At 52.8% G+C, this 18377-nt stretch overlaps 2 protein-coding genes across 33 annotated transcripts in view; both read right to left on the bottom strand.

Moving 5' to 3' along the window:
* Positions 1-168: 168 nt before the first annotated feature.
* CORO6 (coronin 6) lies at positions 169-8108 on the bottom strand. 11 transcript variants are annotated; one of them, XM_001137500.7, is made up of 11 exons: positions 7883-8108; positions 6419-6679; positions 4846-4968; positions 4257-4386; positions 3987-4168; positions 2696-2815; positions 2134-2238; positions 1898-2043; positions 1475-1532; positions 1142-1372; positions 169-1054 (listed from the first exon to the last, which is right to left on the bottom strand). In XM_001137500.7, the coding sequence occupies exons 2-11, from the start codon at positions 6614-6616 to the stop codon at positions 929-931; spliced, it is 1419 nt and encodes a 472-aa protein (XP_001137500.1). In that variant the 5' UTR covers positions 6617-6679; positions 7883-8108; the 3' UTR covers positions 169-928. The 11 variants fall into 11 exon arrangements, with proteins under 11 accessions (XP_001137500.1, XP_009430762.1, XP_009430761.1 ...); XM_009432487.4 differs by having other exon boundaries at positions 169-1051; XM_009432486.4 differs by having other exon boundaries at positions 6419-6618.
* Positions 8109-11134: 3026 nt separating this feature from the next.
* The window catches only part of SSH2 (slingshot protein phosphatase 2), a 303729-nt gene continuing 296486 nt past the window's right edge, over positions 11135-18377 (bottom strand). For all 22 annotated transcript variants that reach the window (XM_016932093.3, XM_016932091.3, XM_016932092.4 and 19 more), the window contains one exon: positions 11135-18128. In XM_016932093.3, the coding sequence (XP_016787582.1) occupies positions 16038-18128 (2091 nt within the window). In that variant the 3' untranslated portion in view covers positions 11135-16037. The remainder of the gene's footprint in view (positions 18129-18377) is intronic.

Raw genomic sequence — 18377 nt, 5'->3', positions numbered from 1 at the left:
TTGGGGTCCTTCTGAACCTCAGAGTGGAGAGAGCTCTAGGGTAAGAGGCTGCCCGATGGGCCCTGAGCCCAGGAGTGCATCGCCAGGTCTCCCAGGAGCCTGGGGGTAGCATTTGCAGAGGCTGGGGGTCTCGTTCCCCTCACTCCCACCCATGCAGGAGGCACAGACTGAACGCTTAGTAAAATATTTCATTCAGTACGTCTTGTTTTTCTGAGAGAGGCAACGGCAGAGGGTTGGGGGCAGTGTGTGTGTATTTGTGATGAACCTAACTCCTCATGCCAGTTCTGTCGAGATTTCTTCGCGGGGGCTGCCGCGAGGAAGCAGCCCTCGCCCCTGTCGGTGGAAAGAAGGAAGAGAGCTCTCTACCACAGACCGCTGTGGGTGTAGCTACTGGGTCCGGCTCTGCAGCAAAGGGGTTGTGTATGTGTCTGCAGAACTGGGGTGACGCCCATCTGGTTTACCGCTCAGGGTGATGGAATCCAGTGAGCTGATTAGGAGAAGCGCTGTCATTTTCCCCAGCCTGGGGGTACCCATCAAATCGCCACCCGTTTGAGGTCAAGCTCAGGCTCCAATATCCCCAAGCATCACGCTAATACTAAGCACTTTCCCTGCCCTGGGCGGAGGACAAAGGGGGACACCACCTCGCCGTGCAGCACCATTGCTGAGCCCCCCAGGTTACCACGGGCCTCCCTAGGCCAGCTCCAGCCGAGTCCCAGACGAGGCTCGCAGTCCAGCCTCCGCTGGAGCGACGTGGGTCTCCCCTAAGCTCCAAGAGTTCTGGTCTCCCGCGAGGGGCGGAGTTCCCTTCCCAGTCCCGCCCCCGGGCCCAGCCCAAGAAGGCGGGGTCCGGAGTTCGGGACTAAAAGCCGGGGCGGGGCCGAGCTTGTGCGCCCCGCCCCGCCCCGCTCCGCCTGCCTGGCGCGCGGGGCTAGTCCGTGCCGTCCACCAGCTCGCACAGCATGTTCTCCAGAGCCGTGATGCGCTGCTCCTGGGCCTGCACCCGCTCGCGGAGGGCCTTGATCTCTTCCAGCAGCGTCTCCAGAGTGTGCTGCTGCTGGGGCGGAGGACAGAGAGGTCGTGTCGTATAGGGGCGGTTGGGGGAGATGTAGATTGGGCCAGAGTGCAGCAGGGCCGATCTTACCGACAAGGGGGCGTCGCTGGCCGACTGGCTGCGGCGGGGGCCGGAGGGCGGGCGAAGGTCCAGGATGTTGCGCTTCGTGACCCGGAGCTCGCGGTGCTTAGGGGGCACATAGCCGTCCCTCAGCGAAATGAGCACGGGTTCGGCGTCCTGGCCGGATAGCCATTCGTCCGCTTCTAGGGCCGGCTCCGGGCCTGGCGTATCCGGGTACAGATCGTCCTGGAACAGGTCTGACTGCGGGGGTGGGTGGACAGGAGGACCTGCGTGAGAGGGTGCGGGGCTTGCTCTGCTCCCTTCCGCCTCGTAGCCCTGCCCAACCCTTCTCAGGCCCCTCACCTTGCGGGGCACAGTCATGATGATAGGTTCACACTTTCTTTCGTGTAGCTTGTAGAACCTATAAGGGAGCAGGGTTCAGCACCCCCGCAGACTTCCACGTCCTTAACTTCTCCTGTCTAAGACCAAGGGGGTTGGAGGCCAACACTTGCTCAGCGCCTACCATGCATATTGCACATTACACACATTATTGGTTCTGCAATAAAACACCCTGATGGTGTGTTCACCATCATCTTATAGATGAGGAAACTGAAGTTGAGAATGTAAGGCTAGTGAGCGGTGGGTCTGGCACTGAAACAGAGCTGTCTTATCCCCCCGCCCCGCTTTTCCAAAGCACTGCATTACTGGGGAAGCCCCGTGGCTAGGACCCGACATGAGTGGGGGACAGAGGCGTGTAGGTGTTCAGGAGGGGCCAAGGCTGCTGACCGGGCGATCTCACACTTGCTGACATCCAGTCCCCTTTTGGGCATGAAACCCATGCCCCGCTGCGGCTCTTTGCTGCTGAACGTGTTCAGGTAGTGCACGAAAGGCGGCTCGTCGGTAATCTCAAAGTACCGAATGCTGCTGTCGCCCTGCAAAATTAGTCGGTTCAGGGGCGCGCCCGGACAAGGCCCTCCACATCTCCATCCAGCGCCCTGTTCTCCCTGCCCGGCCGTGAGCACCTTGCCACACAGGTAGACGATGCTGGAGTCGGGATCGTAAAAGGGCAATAGGACCCCGTTGCTTGTGTCCATCTCCTGCAGTGCCACTGGCTCCTCGAAGTTGTTCTGCCCGAGCACAGGAGGCGTGACCAGCCCTGCCCCACCCTCCCGTGCTACTTCGGGACCCCCAGAAGCCCCTTTACGCTTCCTGGCCTTCCCAAACCCTATGCCCCAAACCTCTAGTGACCAGAGTTGCAGGCCCCTCCCCTGGGCACATCTCTCCTCCTCCCCTGCGCACATAGCTCCTCCTCCCCTGCACATATACCCGCTGCGCGCCGCATGCAGTCACAGCAAACCACCCCCAGGGACTCGGCATCACCAGGTGGGGGCGCCAGCGCAGGATCCTTCACGCGACGCAGCAAAACTGGGCAGAGGGGTGGGTGTGAGAATGGCAGGCGCTGCAGAGGTGGCAGCAGCCTTCAGTCCTGTCCAGGTGGGCATGCCCTGCGGGTGGGGGGCGCCTGGCCACTCTCCCGTGATGCCAGTCCCCGAGGCACACACCCCAAGCCTCCAGCTGCGTTACCGGGTCCCACAGGCCCAGCTCTCGCTGGCTCATGCGGGTGAAGCCCGTGGTGAAGATATGGCCCTGGCGCGTGAAGACGGCCCGCATGGGCCTCATCCCCTCGTGGGCCGCAAACCTCTCCTGGGGGGAGGGGGAGACAGGGAGGGACATCACCCAGCTGCCTGCCCTGAGGAGCATGGAGGGATGAGCAACCAGCTTGCTAACTTGGGTGTCCGGGGTGGAGGAGCGGATGCGGGGAAGAGACAAATGGGGCCTAAGCACTCAGCTTCCTGCGGGGCCACGTCTGGCCCCTGACCTGGAGAGCATCCGGGCCTGGAGAGAGCAGGAGGCACGCGGCTCTCAGCCGATCCCGAACCCTTAAGCGCGCTCAAAGGCCGATCCCTAGAGCAGCGGTGTCTGCTGGCTCCCCGGAGTCGCAGCGAGGCTTTTCCCGAATGGGAGCTCCCCGCTCCGCTCTGGCCTCTTGGGCGCCAGCCACAGCCCGGGAAGGCGCTCCCGGCAGACCCAGAGAAGGAGCGAGCTAGCGCGCCCGGCGCGGCCTGGCCTACCGGGTCCCAGAGCGCGAGTTGCCGCTCACTCATCCTGCTGAAGCCGGTGCTGAGCAGCTTCCCGTCTGCGGTGAAGACAGCCCGCAGCGGGCGGGCGCCCTCGTGAGGCCGGGCTTGCTCCTGCTCGCCGGGTTAGTGGGTTAGAGCGCCCCGGCGCCAGCCCCGACCGCTCTCGGCGCGCTTGCTCCACGCAGACATGCACGCGGCCCACGCACCCGCACCCCAGGTTAGACTTGAGGCTAGCGAGGCCAGGGCCGCCGCCCTCCCAGGGCACCCGGCTGGGATAAGCAACGCGCGAGGGTTGCCCCCATCCCCCGCCCAGCGGGTCCACAAGGAGAAAGGGCCAGCCCTCGAGCCAGTGTCAGGCCCCAGACCCTGGAAGATGCGTCTGGGTGCCGGCTGAGAGGAGAGGGGTCCAGGAGCTCAGGTTTCATGCAGGTTCTGGTGGGAGGATGGAGTTTCCAGCTTCTCCCCTCCTCAATCCCAAAGCGAGGAGCCCTTCTCTGAGCTTCTGAGATGCAAGGGAGGGGAGGGAACAGGAGCCGGGCAGAGAATTGCAGGCTGGGGGCTTACTTAGGGCAGAGACCTGTGGTTGCAGAGACGGGGGAAGGGGGCTAGTCTCTGGAGCAGGGATGCGACAGGTGAAAGCCGGGACCAGGGACTCTGATAATGGTGGGTACAAGGGTGCTGACAGCTGGCCACTGGTCAAGGGGTTCTGGGGAGTGGCCAGGCCAGGCACTCACCGCCACCACTTGGCCTTTTCTGGGGTCAATGATGCGCAAGGTCTTGTCCTTGCAGGTGGTGGCTAGCAGGCTACCGTTGCTGTTCCAGCACACACTGTGGATGACGTCTGGGTGCATATCATCCAGGCTCAGCAGCACCTCCCCGGTGCCCACATTCCAGATGATGATCACATTGTCACCACCTGCCCAGAGTGGCCAGGCATGGTCACCTGGGTCCCACCTTTGCCACCACCCACCCATCTATGGGGGACCCCTCCCTAGCCCCCAGACCTGCACTGAGCAGGACATTCCTGGCAGTAGGGTGCCAGGAGAGGATGCCCACACGCTTGGAGTGGCCCTCAAGTGTGATGATAGGTTCCGTAATGTTGCGCATGGGGGTATAGTCTGGAATCTGCCACACCTGGGTAGGAAGAAAAGGTATATGGTGGGTGGAATGAGGAGCCACCCTGTCCCTCCACTCCTTCCCTACCTTTTTTTAACCCTACTGGCTCTCTTGAGTGGTAAGGGTCAAATACAGGGCAAGATGTGGTGGTGCATGCCTAGAACAGAAGCAGCTGGGAGCCAGGAGGGGGCACTGCCAGCTCTCCAGAGACCTCCCATTCTCTCCAGCAGGGAGACTTCAGAGCACTGCCCTGCTGCTCTCCAGGCACCAAGTTGGCCATGGCTATAATTAGTCCTAAGCAGTGCATCCTGGGAGGGGGTGGGCATGTAGCTAAAAATAGTCCAGGAGCTGGGCAGGGCAGGGCCCTGGGACCCAGCACCTCCCTTATTACCACCCTTAGCACCTTCCCCAGCACAGGTGAGGCAGCCTTCCCTGCTCCCCTGCTCAACTGCCCAGCAGTAGCCACCTGGCTCCTACCATGATGGTGGTGTCGTCTGAGGCACTGGCGATAACGTTGTCATTGTGTGGACACCAGTCAATATCCAGCACAGGGGCAGTGTGCCCAGTGACCAGTGGGTAGTTCTTATCCACTCGCCCTGTCTGAGGGGTTGGAGAAGAAGATGTGGGGCTACTCTCCTGTGTGTTTTTTGGGGAGTGGGTAGCAGATCTGCTTACATCTCGATTCCTTATTACCTATTTTCTCTTTGCAGATCCCTCTCTGCACTTCTAACCCCATCCAGTCCACTTCCTGCACTTTACTGAAGGCAGAGTTGAAATAATTTAATGTTAGGGACTCTGACACAGAGAGGTAAGATGGCCTCATCAAGGACACACAACAAGATACTTGCAGAGCTGAGATTTGAACTTTCCCACCCAGTGCTCTTCCAAAGACACCTACTTGGAGGAGGCTGTTCTTCAGCCTGTTCTCCTGTTGAAGTGTCTGTGGGAATCTCCTGGTGGAAGAGGTCAAGGTGAGATAATAGTGTAGTGCTGGACAGCCCTTTCCTGGCCTCCCTTGGCAGATCTCTTCCTTGTGAACCACTTTTACCTTGGAACCACAAGCAGCAAGCAGTCCTGGTGCCTACTATCCCCAAATGGGAGCTGGGGACCCATCTATTTTTTGGTCTTCACAGGCTGCTTGTGGGGGTTCTGAGACCTCTGCAGGGGCAGACACTGGTCCAGACCAGGCAGCGGGGGAGAGGGTGGCTATGTGGTACTGAAAGAGCAGACATATTGGGGGAGGAGGCAGCTCTGGCTGAAATTTGAGCCCTGGAGCTGTGTCCCAGGATGATGTCTGCATTGTCTGGGGTGAGTCACTGGCTTTTTCAGGCCTCTTCCTGACCCCGCCACCTGTGGAGCCTACCCTAACAAGGTGTAGGGGCCAGAATCCAGGTCAAGGTCATACCTTGGGGGTTGGGGGAGAGTCATCCTTGGGATGTGGATGGTCAAGGGGCTTAAGGTTATGAAGCTAATGTGGTAGTCATTGCCTGGTCCCCATCCTGAGGGTAGGGAGGGCTCTGGCTTTATGTGTCATGTCCCCCTTCCTTTCCGTTCCCTTTCTTTCTACTTCACTGCAAGTGTCCTTGGAGGTAACCAGGGACTCTTTGGATAGAGCCTGACCCTGTCCTCAGTTTGCTGCTCTGGGATGTGACTTAATCAAATGGTCATCTTGGGCTAGGGAGGAGGTTCTCCACACCCAAAACATGAGGGGATGCGGCATTAGGAGAGGCAGTGATGGAATCTGGCCAGGCTTGGCTGTGCTGTGTCCCAACCATCTCCATCACCCGGCTCCCCTCCTGGTCCCTGCTGGGAATGGGGTGGTGCATGGAGAGGTGGGAGGGCTAGGGAGTGGGAGTAGGCCACCCTGATGTTAGGGTGGGGTGGGGTGGCCTCCCCTCTGGTCCTTGAGGGCTTGGGGAATAGGGAGGAGCCAATCCACACAGATGCTTCTCCTGACTATGGAATGGAACTAGGTGAGAACAAAGGCTCAGGAGTTCCCAGGGGCCCCAGCTAGTGTCCTCCCACTTGCTTCCTTTCCCTGATCCCTCACCTTGGCCAGAGGCAGGACAATGAAGGCACCCCCGCCTCCAGCCTCCACAATAATGGCCAGGAATTTGGGGTTGACGGCACAGAAGAAGCTGTCCCATGTGACCTTGGACACACGGATGTCCTCGTAGGCCTGGTCGGCCTTTGCTGCCTGCCCAAACACATGGCGGAACTTGCTTTGCCGAACCACACGTCTGCTCATAGCTGCAGGCAGAGAGGTGGGATCTCAGTGCCCAGAAATGCCTTTGGTCCTTAGTCCTGTGAGCTGCGGGAGGGAGGAGGAGTGGAGGGGTGGCTGATGAGAAGGGTTATGTGGTCAGGAGTCAGGTATAAATCCATATAGTGTCTGGTCCTAGAAGCAGGGAGCTTTCTTCAAGGTGGTCAAAGTATGGGAAAGTTATTTTGCTGTGTAAAATGCTGTTTAATGTAAGTGGCTAGGATTTGGGGCCTGACTTCTCCACAGAGACCCAGGCTGAGGGGATTGTGGAGCCTAACGGACTGAAAGCTTTCTGGACGTTGGAATGTTTTTGGGAGGAGCCTCAATGCCACACTGCCTGCACCCCCCGCTCCCACCACCGCCAGCCTTGATGAGCATCTCTTCACGGACGTGGTTGTAGCTCCCAGAGGCACCCTGTCCAGAAGCAGAAGACTTGACCATTGGATCTTGGCTTAAAGCCAGGTATGGGGCCAAGACTGCAGCCACCACAGGATACCGAACTCGCATGTCTGGAATAGTTCAGGCAGATGGGGTTTTGCCTTTTCCTAAAAATTTGCCAAGGGGGAAGTTCCTCCTGTCCGCCAATCTGAGTCCTTTCTGCTACTGTTTTCATCCCATGCTTTGTGGGGGGACGGGTGGCAGCACAGAGTGAGGTGGATCCCTCTTCTCCCACTCCTTTCTGCACTGGCTTCTCCAGGAAGCCCTGATCATGGTCTTCTGGCTTTTGCCTACCATAGGCTTGTCCGGTTTCTCCTCTGGGTCCTCTGCCCTGGTTGGGCCTTCTTCCTAGTGAACTCTTCTAGGGGTGGGGTCTTCAACCCCATCCTCCACCCCTGCCCCCGCCACGGCCAAGCCAGATTTGCAGGGGTGGGGAGGGTGAGGTGACTTTTCTCCAGCTAGGGTCTCCCCAGAGGACACACCGAGCACTCCCAAAGCCCCAGCCAGTGGCTCCTGCCCCACCCCAGCCCCAGCATCCGTGTGCCCTTCAAGGCGCGTCTGCGGCCCCGAGCCTGAGGCCCGGCCTCCCTGCACCCTTCTCCAGCCTGCTGCCCTGACACTGCGTTCTTGCGAGACGAGGTGTCTGCGCCCTCCGGGAGCGCTGGCTGCTGTCCGGCCAAATATAGACACCACGTCCTCCCCGCCCGAAACCGAATTTGGCGGCGCGGGGGGAGGAGGCGCAGACCTCGGCCCCTCAGGGACCCCGCCCGCTCCGCTGGCTGCGGTGACGGCCGGGTGTGGGGGGCTGGGTACCTGGTCCTGAGCGGGCTGCGGGGCGCTCACGCTGCGAATCCTCTGCGGAAGGGGCCCGAGTGCGTAGGGGGCCGAGGAAGGCGTCAGGGCGAAGGAGCCACCTCTCCAGGTGTCTGTAGTATCTGGGACCCGGGTGTCCAGCTCCGCACTCTGGCCGCTGCCTGCGGCTCTCTAGGGCCCGGCGCCGCTGCAGCCCCAGCTGCCGCTGCCATCAACCTAAGAGGGCGGGGCCTAGCATAGGGGCGGGGCCAGAGCCCAAGTTGCCCCGCCCCCTCCCGCGGCGGGAAAGTCGAGCGACCCCGACTCCCCTCCCAGCTTCCGCCGGCCTCGGAGAACCATCGAAAATAAATGTGCAGCTGTGTGCTAGGTGCGCACGCTGCTTCCCTCCCTCCATGACTCCCGGGTAGGCTGGGGAGGCTCGGGTTCGCAGACCTAGAGCAGGACGCTTGGAGAGGGAACGGGCGAGGGGGCGTGCGCCCCTAGAGCGGGCAGCCGTGCGAGATCAGGTGCCTCCGCCCGCATTCCAGCCTCAACCGCGCTCCCAATTTAGCTGTCCCGATCGGCCGGGACTGCGGGACTGCACTTCCAGGCCTCCCTGGGGGAAAGAGGCCCTAGGGAATGAGGACCCAGGCTGATCCTGATGTAGGGCAAGTGAGAGGGCACCCGACACAGGGTTGTGAATGTTAGTTATTGTTATGAATGGCAATAGCGATCATTTGAGAAACCTAAAATGCTGGCTATGTGCTAGGCATTTCACCCCATTAGATGAGATTCCATGGAGCAGGGCGGGAAGCAGCTGGAAGAACAAGGGGAGGACCGAGTGTAAAGTGAACCCGCCTTGACACTCCCTCCCCTCCCAGATGCAGGGAGAAGAGGCTAGCACAGGTCTCTAGTCACATTTTAGGGGTCAGAGAAGCCAACTCAGAGGCCAGACTCCTAATGTTTTCTGGGCCTTGTTTGAATTGGCGCCCGACTGTGTTCCAGGTAAGCTTCCCTCCCCCGTCTCCCCCAATATTCACAGAACTGAATGTTGACGGAGGTCAAGGAGATTAAAGATAACCTGATCAAAATACAGCCAGTGAAGACCAGCCAGTCCCGTAGCTCCAGTATACCCAGTGTCTGCACATTGCCTGGATTTCTTCCCTTGGATCATAAGGGCATCTGGGGCCAGTTATTACTTCCCACCCTCCAGGGCACACCCGGGAGTGAGTGAATGGAACACAGCCTTCTGAAGGGCAGGAACCAGCACTGGGGAGGAAGGGGAGGGAAGGTGGTAGAAACCATGAAGGGCCCACGAGGCTCCTTTGTTTCTCAGGAAGAGTCCAGGTGGCTTGCAGGGACAGAATCAAATCAAGAGTCAGTGGCTTGTAGGGGAACAGAATAAAAAACTGTTACGAGTGCTCCAGAAATAACTCCTGGCGTAGGGGTGCTGGGGCAGGGTATGAGGGTATGTGAGTCATCTCTCTTTTACCTAAAGATTCCAGGCACATGATTAGGAGGAAAATACCTGAGTGACTCAGTTGCTCCTTTACAACAATAACCCATGCTTATGTGCTAGGCACTGGCACTAAGGGCTTTATATGTATTAATTTCATACTCTTAACAATCCTCTAGGCTGGTCGCGGGTGGCTAATGCCTGTAATCCCAGCACTTTGGGAGGCTGAGGCAGGTGGATCACCTGAGGTCAGGAGTTCGAGACCAGCCTGGCCAACATGGCAAAACCCCATCTCTACTAAAAACACAAAAATTTGCCAGGTGTGGTGATGCACACCTGTAATCCCAGCTACTCAGGAGGCTGAGACACGAGAATTGCTTGAACCTAGGAGGCAGAGGTTGCAGTGAGCTGAGATCATGCCCCTGCCCTCCAGCCTGGGTGACAGAACGAGACTCTGTCTCAAATAAAACACACGCACAAAAAACCAAAAAGCAATCCTCTAAGGTGGGTACTGTTGTTATCCCTATTTAACAGTTGAGGAAATGGAGCCACAAAGAGGTTAGGTGGCTTACCCATCACAACCTCAACTGGTATTTGATGTAGCTATGATTCTTACCCACGTGGTCTGGCATCTGGTCCTTGCTTTTCAGCAGCATGCATTTCTGTCTCTCCCTGAAGGACAGTGCCACTTTATCTCACAAGTGCTGAGCTAAAACGTAACTGAGAGTTTATACTGTGTGGCACAGAGGAAAGGATGCCTGGAATGAATTAAAAAACTGGTTCCAGTCCTGGCTCAATCGCCATATTTTTACAGCTCTCTGAACAGGATTGGGTCAGATTCTTTCCAACTCTGCATCACTCCTTAGCAGAGTAGGGATTTTATGTGCTGCCTCCTCTGAAATGGCATCTCCCCTACCCCCACCCTCCTCTTTAAAGAGAACAGGAGACTCCCTTCTAGAGGGAAGGGCTTGGGACTAGGAAGCAGGAATCCATCAATGCATGCTCCCTTCAGTTCCATCATCTAGGAAGAGCAGTGCTTTCTGGGTACAGGGATTCAGATATTTGCTTGGGCCTGGCGTAGCTCAGCCCTGCCCTCTAGCCTTCTTCTGGCTGCCAAGGCCTGACAGAGCTGTGAGTGGGCAGAGTTAAGGCAGGAAGAACCAATCAGGGAGAGAAGCTACTTGGGCTTGGTGCCTCCCTTTTGAACTGTTAGCTCTGAATGGCAATCCATAGAAGACAGCCATGGATTTCATCTTTTAGGAAGCCATTTTCTGGATGAGGTAGCTGGCAACTTAGCCATGATTTGGTCCATCTGCTTTGGCTAGAAAACCAAGACTGAACTTATCTAGATTGGTCAGGGATCCCAGAGATCCTTAGAATATTTTGTGAAAGACCTTACCTTCACCGTCATGCACTCCAGCTAAAGACCAGCACTGTGCCCCTCCCACTTGATATGGATGATTCAGAATGAAGCAGGCTGACTTTAGTTCAAGGCAGTGATTTTTTTTTTGAGGGGGGCGGGGACTTCAAATTTTGTTAGCAGTTGGGAGCTGGAAACTGAGCTCTCCCTAGATGGTAGTCCTGCCTTGTATGTGATGAATGGCACCACTAAATATCTCATGATGTTCATGTCCCATTTCTAGACATTTTTCAGTGGGCTGAGGTGTTTCATTTATTTCTGGGGACTCAGCTCTCTCTTCAGGGTGACATGACTGGGATCAATCATTGAAAACTACTGGTGTTCACTGTGTTTCCTCTTCTGACTCTCCCACCTTCTCCAGCACCTCCCTCCTTTGTTGCATCTGATGAAGTACACGTTTCATCTTCAAAATAAAAATTTATTCAATCTGTAACAAGAACATTGAATCTGCACATTTGCGCACAAGTTCACATTTAAAAACAGTGGGGCATATCTGTAATAAAAAAATCTATGATACAAGTGGAACATCCCAACCACCAGGAAGATTAAGGAAGGAGATGAGACCACTCTATATTCTGCTTCAAATGCCTCAAAAATGTCCCAGAGATTCCAGGGAGCACCTGCTTTAATAAAACATGAGCATAAAAGTTTGGGGTGGCTTGGGGCAAAGGTAACAGTCAGAGGAGAGTCTTCTGGACTTGTTTTCCATGTTAGAACAAGTCCTACAAAACAAAGCAGAAAGAAAAAAAAAAGAAAAGTAAAGTAAAGGCACCTTTAGATATGCCAAGCAAACCAAAATCCAACAGAACATAAAAATCAAACATTTCCCTGTGGGCTTACTGATTGGGAAGCACTTCAGGGCCAGTTACCCAGTTTTTAGTTTGGGTATTAGCTCTGCATGTGTACACAGGACGCTGCCACCAGCATTGCTTTGAGGACACAGATGGCAGCACCAGTCAAATGCCTCTTAAGGGATCTTCAAGGTGATTAAGGATGATTCCAGTTTAGAAATCCTATCCTAGATCTCTGGGGCACTGAGAAAATGAGGCTGGTTATCTTCTCATAGCAGGAGCCAGGGCCAGTCACCCTCCATTTCCAGGCTGGAAAAGTACAGAAGCACCTTGCAATAGCTCTTCATGATGTCAAGGGACCCCACACCCTGGGAGAAGGGTTAGGAGTGTGCAGCTTCCTGCTTTGGTGGCAGGCCTTTTCCTAACATGGGTGTCAGAGGAGTTGAGGCAGCAAATATGCTTGTGTCTAATACATGCCTTGATCTTTTAGTTTGGAAGCGAAAACAAAGTCCAAGATGCTTTTAAGTTGGATTGATGCTGAAACAGCTAAAATTTCATCTTATCCACCATCAAAAAGCAAAACAAAATTAAACAAAATGACACTAGCCATTCACCATTACAACCATCACTATAAGACACACCATCACTGAGGAAATGACAACTATTTCCATAGAGAGTGCTGGATGGGAGGGCAGGACACAGACGGAAGTCAGCTTCAGGGTATACCCACTTATTCACAAGGGCTGACCATGATGGCCCTGCTCTGCATGAGGACTCACAGGACAGCTAGGGCACTGATGCCTGCAGGACTGCATGGCCGACAAGATGATGCACATTTTAATATTCAAAATGTAAACAAAGTATCCACAAATAGTCCAAAAAAGCCAAAGAATGGCTTTACTTAAAAATTTTTAAATGCCCTTAAAAGTGACTTTTTGCATAATGCTTTCTTAAAAAAAGAACTCTCACAAAAACATTTTTACCAAACATGCCTAGATCACTTCAGAACTGAAATCCTCAGATGAAACAGGTGAACACTTCTGTGACCTGCTACATCTCAGAAGCTTCTCATAGGAAGCTTTGAGTTTACCCAACAGCATCTGTCTGGGGCCTGTGAGCAGAGTACCTCAGAGCCTGAGGCACTGAGATCTTCAGGCTGTCCTTGGAGCTCTGGGTAGTTTGCAAAATGAGAAAGAGGAACTATCAGTAGGGATAAAGACACAGAACAAGGAAATCCATAACCCTGTCTCAAGCCTCCTCAGAACCAGGAAAATACTAAAGATCCTGAAGAGACTAAGATGATAGGAACGATCCCAAACATTTAGAATCTGAAAGGCAACTAAAATGAGGAGAGATGAATATTACGGTACTATAGTACTACATGTCTACTACAGTATCCATTACTCCTGGGTGTCTCCAAAAATCAAGAAAGGGTTGGGGTTTCCCTTTCTACTGACCAGGTTCAGCTCAAGTTCTGTATGCTCCTGGGGCTTTTACCCCATACACCAAAACATCAACTGTTTTTATATATGTACATATGTGTACACATGCACATACACTCCTCCAAAATAAGTGAGAGTCTATGGTGGTTTAAAAAGAGAGAGAGAGAGAGGAGAGAGAGAGAGGCAGGCAGGCACTGGGCAAGAGTCAAAGTTTTTCCTATTCATCTTTGCCAGTCTATCAAATCTGCCGTTTCAGGTCAGGTCATGAACAAAAGAAAAGGGAAAGATGCCACTGGAGATTATAAAAGAGTCTGAAGAGAAGACAGTCTGGAAAGTCCTTGACAGTTCACTGCGCACCTCCCCTGGACACTGCTCAGCTATGTAAATAACCCAGGAACACCCAATTCTGGGAGTCTGAAAAGGCTGGCACAAACTCCTTGGCATGGTTGAATGACAGATACTCTGTAGAAGATGTTTATTTAGGCAGGTAAATTAAATGATAAAAAAAGTAATTATAAAAAGGCAGAAAGACTTTCCTCTGCTCTTGAAAATTTTTTTTCCCCACAGCATTAGTGGGTTTTGTCCCATCTTTGTTGTTATTTAATGCAGTGAGTGAACATTAAACACAGTGGAGGGGAGAAGAGGGAACAGTCCAAAACTTTGGTCCTGCTTGTACCTCTTAGTGTGTGGGATGTCATCATCGTAAGGGGTTACCACAAGTGGATGCCACTCTCTTAACTTCCAGGCAAATCCTCTCCCCACCCTGCCACAAGTTCCTGCCCTTCCCCATCATACTGGTAGTGGAACTGCTTCAAGAAGGCAGGGTATTCTACATGGAAGAGCTCTGGAAATCCATAACCCTGTCTCAAGCCTCCTCACATTGGTTCATACCACCTAACAAAACACTTTACAACACACAAATATCCAGGAATCACAAAACTGAGTGGATGATATACTTGAACATTCAAGGAAACTACTGAGCAACAGCACAGGGTACACATAATCACTACACCATAGAGACGCTTTTAGCAAGTGGTTTCTGTCCAACCTGCTTCCTGGCAGGGATGTCAGACCCAACCTTGGCTTCCACACAACTTCACAGCTCCTCTTAAGACCCAGTGGCCCCAGTCTACCTTTTCTGCATCTTTTGGGTCGCCCTGCCATCTGCCCCCACCAAACTCTGGCCTCTGACATCATGCTGACAGTCTGTGCATTTGTATTTTCCTCAGTGCTGTGATAAGCCAAAAACCTGTCTCCAGTCTATACTCAGTCAATCCTCAGTAACGTGGACATCAACGAAAGCAAATCTGCAAGCCTCTTCAGTTTCAATGAGATGCAGAGGTGTTTCATGCTAGACTAAATCTGTTTTCTGTAAGAAGCTACAAGAGGCTTGTTTATGACAGGCGCTGCTGCGTTAAGGATCTCCACAACAGTAGCAAAACGACAGCATCCTAAATGGAGTCACTGTGGGCACTTGCCCCTGGTTGAGGCCTCCCCTGTGGCCTTCAGCCTCTACTAGGAGCTTCCACTCTGGGCAACTCACATATACTTCCTGGCTGTGGTTGAGATACTGGCAAACAATGTTCTGGGATTTCAGTCTCACAGAGAAATCAGCTTTCAGTCACGCTGTGACCTAATGGGAGCCTTTGGGGGTGTCTCTGAGGAAGAAGTTACAATGCATAATTTGGCAGGAGCTGGTGATTGGAAGTCTCCATTTAAACAACTACAGCCACCATCAACATATTGTACAGATTCCTATCAACACCCAACACTTTCATTTCTGGTGTCTGTGTGTTTTCCAGTTGCAACTCTACTCCTTCTTAAAAAGAATAAATCAAAATTACCCTACAACATGAACAAGACACTAAGACAGTGACAGTATTATGTACATAAATACTGTGTACAAACTTTAGAGAAATGACAAACCTTCCAGGAAAAGGAAAAAAAAGTGTTAACAGTGATAATACCAAAAATAAAACGTTGCATTCAATGGATGTTAAACATATGTAACAATTCAAATATAATCTATGAAATTTAAAAAAATAGGCAGCATGGGGACAACAGCATGGGGAAGGAAAATAAACTGGAAGAAAATATGGCCATTAAACTCAGAAGGCCCAAAGAATTATTCAAGTAATGGAAGGGTTAAAACCCTACATACATATTCATTTTACAAGAACACACTGACTTTCGATTGCTGCTTTTCAAACATGTCACTGTTGTTTTCAGTTGGGAGGACACTGCAGAGCACATTTTTCTGGCAGGGAGAGCCAAGATGCCCTCTGTGTGGATCCCACCAACCCAGCAGTTTCTGGGCAGCAGCCTCTCCACCCCCAACTTTATGTCTTCCTCCTCTTATCATGCTTTCCTCTACAGAAGACCACTTGGATTTCATTTGGGGTCCTGTTTTAATTTCAAAAATAATTTTCTTGGGAAAAAAACTATATGATAAATTTGCAGAGCCGGCCATTATCATGTCTTACTGTAACGATACACTCTGGAATACCGGAAGACCCTCTTTTAAAGCAAAGCGGAACCTGCCTCCTTCAGGAACTCTAAAGGGCTGCGGCTGGATGAAGGCTGAGAGCCCTCTGACTTCTGGCTGCCGTTTAGCCCATTCGATGCCTCAGGTCTGGAAACCAAACCATCATCACAAAGGCAGGGGAACATCTCCAATCCCCAGCTTTATCTCCACCCCTCCGAATCTGCTTCCTTCCCTCAATTAAGAAACCATGCCTTTTCTCAGAGGGCAAAATGAGAAGCAGGTGGCAGCTGACTGAAAAACAGCAATTTGCCTTTGATAAAGGTGTTCTCTGAAAATGACTTTTTTGAGGTTTGATTTTTTAAAATAAAAAATGATAAACGGTCTTGCCATCCAGATCAATCTCTCTTTCCCCTTACATATACACACACATACACACTGAAAAACCCAAACCCTGCATGCGCCAGAAACAGTAAAACGACCAAAATATTATAAAATTAACCAATAAAGTGCATGTTCCTTACATATTACACCTGCCCCTTTTACAAACATTTCTTCTAGAAAGTCACATGTGTAGGCTCAGAATCACATGGTATTATAGAAGGGGTTGGTTGTCCGTTTTTTGTCATTTGCCTTTTTCAGTCTCCTAAGGGGGTGAGTTCTGCCGTGTTGCTGACGGGGTGCCACGGCCAGCCCTGGAGCTGGGCATGCACACTGCAGTCCCTGGGTCTGTAGCACGGGAAGGCCTCCTTCAGAACTAGTCAATTCAAGTCCTGCCCTGGGGAGCAAATACTGCTGACTAGAACCAAATTCTTTGGCATACTGCACAAGGGGCCTCTCCACTGGCTTGCTCTGCACAATACACTCTGTTGTTGTGAGTTGTTCTACAAAAGACTTGGTGGGCTCTGGGTTGTGGGGGGCACCTGGGTTTTCTAGGGACTCTTGGTCCTCCATCGTGTGCATGCCTGAGTCTGTTCTGAGGAAAGGCTGAAGCAGTTTGAGATGAGGGGATTCACAGGAGGCAGGCTCCCTCTCTGGTAAGCAGTCTTTACAGAGGTCCAAGTAACCTAATTTGGCGAGAGAAGCTGAGCGCCTCATTTGGGATGGTTTGGTAAGCCCTGCCTGGAAAACCACTCGAGACTCGATTTCTTTAGCACGCTCCTTCACCACACCAGGGCTGTGGCTGAGACTCTTTATGTTTTCACTACTAGAGCTATGTGGGAGTCGACAGGCTACAGACAATGGGTCCATTTTCTCCTGTAACTCCCCAGTGTTGTCACCAAGTTTGCTAATTAAACTTAGGTCTGCGCTACTTAGCTGGGAGTCCTTATATGGCACCTCACCGCCACTGGAGAGAGGGCTCTCCTGACTTTCTTCCCAGCTAACCTGTTCTGCAGAGGGCTCATCTGTAGTGCTGCTCTGCTCTGTGAAGCCCTCCAGGTGAACCATAATCTGGGGATGCAGGTAATCCAAACTGGCAGACAGTAAATGGGTTGTATGACTGACAAAAGGTGCTGCTATCTCCAGGGCTGTGGACAGGCTGCTGCCTCTGTCTTCAGGGCTACTCAGGATGGAGGTCGGATGGTCAGTGGGTCTGTTGTGCTCAGGGGAGGAAGAATGAGGCAGAGGTAGCACTTGGGGGTGCAGAGAAACCTGGTTGGGGTCCAGAGTCCTGTTTAGATTTTCATCCAGTGTGCAGAGCACAGTGACAGATTTTTCCACGTTCACTTTCCTCAGCCCTTGCTCTCCGCTCTTCTCACCAGTGGCTATTTCACTCCCTGGCCCAGTGTGATTGGGTGATGTAACTATGTGGGTATATTCAATGATTTCTACCCTCTTGGGAAGGGGAAGAGGGACCGCCTGTGTTTCAGACTCCTGGTATGGAATCACAGTCCTCAGATCCTTCAGGACTCCTTCCTGCTGTGTTCCAGTATCTGACCCTGGGCCCTCCTGAGGATCTGGCAAGTGGTCAAACTCCAGCACCTTGGGAGCTGGAACAGTGGCATTCTGCTCAGAATGGGACAGTGAGCCAGCCTCAGACCCACTGTATTTCCCTTTGCCTTTGCTCATTTCTGGTTCCTTGAGGACAAATGAATGTTCTGGGGGGGCTTCATCACTTTTCCCTTTTGGTGCTAGGTCTGCCACAGAAGAATCATTCTTTGAATTCTTACGAGTGGACAATGAGGTACATGTTGGGGCAGCACCATGATGCTCTTGCTCCTGCCGTAAGCGCTCTTCGAACTCCAAGGTGGCTCGCCTCACAGACCCAGGGTACCACTTGGCACCTGGGTGCATCCCTGAGCCCTGGAGCTCTTGTTCCCCCTCAGCTGGTTCCCCTTCTTCCAAGTCTGCTATAGATGAGTGTGTGGTTAGGCAGCCTTCTGGGTTGCACATCCCTGAGTCTTTGGCTAGTTCAGGCTGGGCTGTGCAGGAGCCCTCATCTTGCTCCATATGTCCAGGTTTGTTCTCTGGAGTCTGGGCCCTCTCAAGGAGCAGCTCATGGATGCTGTTCTTCTTTGGTGTATGGCATGGGTTGGGTAAGATGTCTCCTTTCAGTTGAATCTGCCCAACTCCTTGACTGATGGACTCAATTTCAGTGACAATTTCTTTGACTGAAATTGCATTTTCCGAGTGAGACTGCATGAAGATGTCTGGGCTGACCAGTTCTGAAATTGCCTAAGAAGAGAAAGTAGTGAGAAGATTATGGCAAACTGTAGTCTAATTGAAAATGCTGGATTTTCTGCTTATTAATCCTCTGATCCAGGACAACCTATCTGACTATGAGAATACAAATCATGGAGTGCCTGGGACCACACTCTGCCCATCTGTTTTGTCAGACTACAAGAAAAAACTGGATTCATCAAGGCTAGACATAACATTTGTTATAGCTTGTGTTACTCTCTACTAAACTTTCTGTTCTGTTTA

The sequence above is a fragment of the Pan troglodytes genome, chromosome 19 (assembly GCF_028858775.2).
Source record: "Pan troglodytes isolate AG18354 chromosome 19, NHGRI_mPanTro3-v2.0_pri, whole genome shotgun sequence".
In the NCBI taxonomy this organism is placed as follows: domain Eukaryota; kingdom Metazoa; phylum Chordata; class Mammalia; order Primates; family Hominidae; genus Pan; species Pan troglodytes.
The sequence above is the reverse complement of the archived record's forward strand: the minus strand, read 5'-3'. Positions and strand labels throughout refer to the sequence as shown.

Coding starts and splice junctions, on each gene's coding strand:
- CORO6 (XM_001137500.7), bottom strand. CDS start 6,616: ATGAGCAGACGTGTGGTTCGGCAAAGCAAGTTCCGCCATGTGTTTGGG. Junction 2,239..2,695: donor AGCTGGGCCTGTGGGACCCG/GTAACGCAGCTG, acceptor GTGCTCGGGCAG/AACAACTTCGAGGAGCCAGT. Junction 2,044..2,133: donor TCGTCTACCTGTGTGGCAAG/GTGCTCACGGCC, acceptor CTAATTTTGCAG/GGCGACAGCAGCATTCGGTA.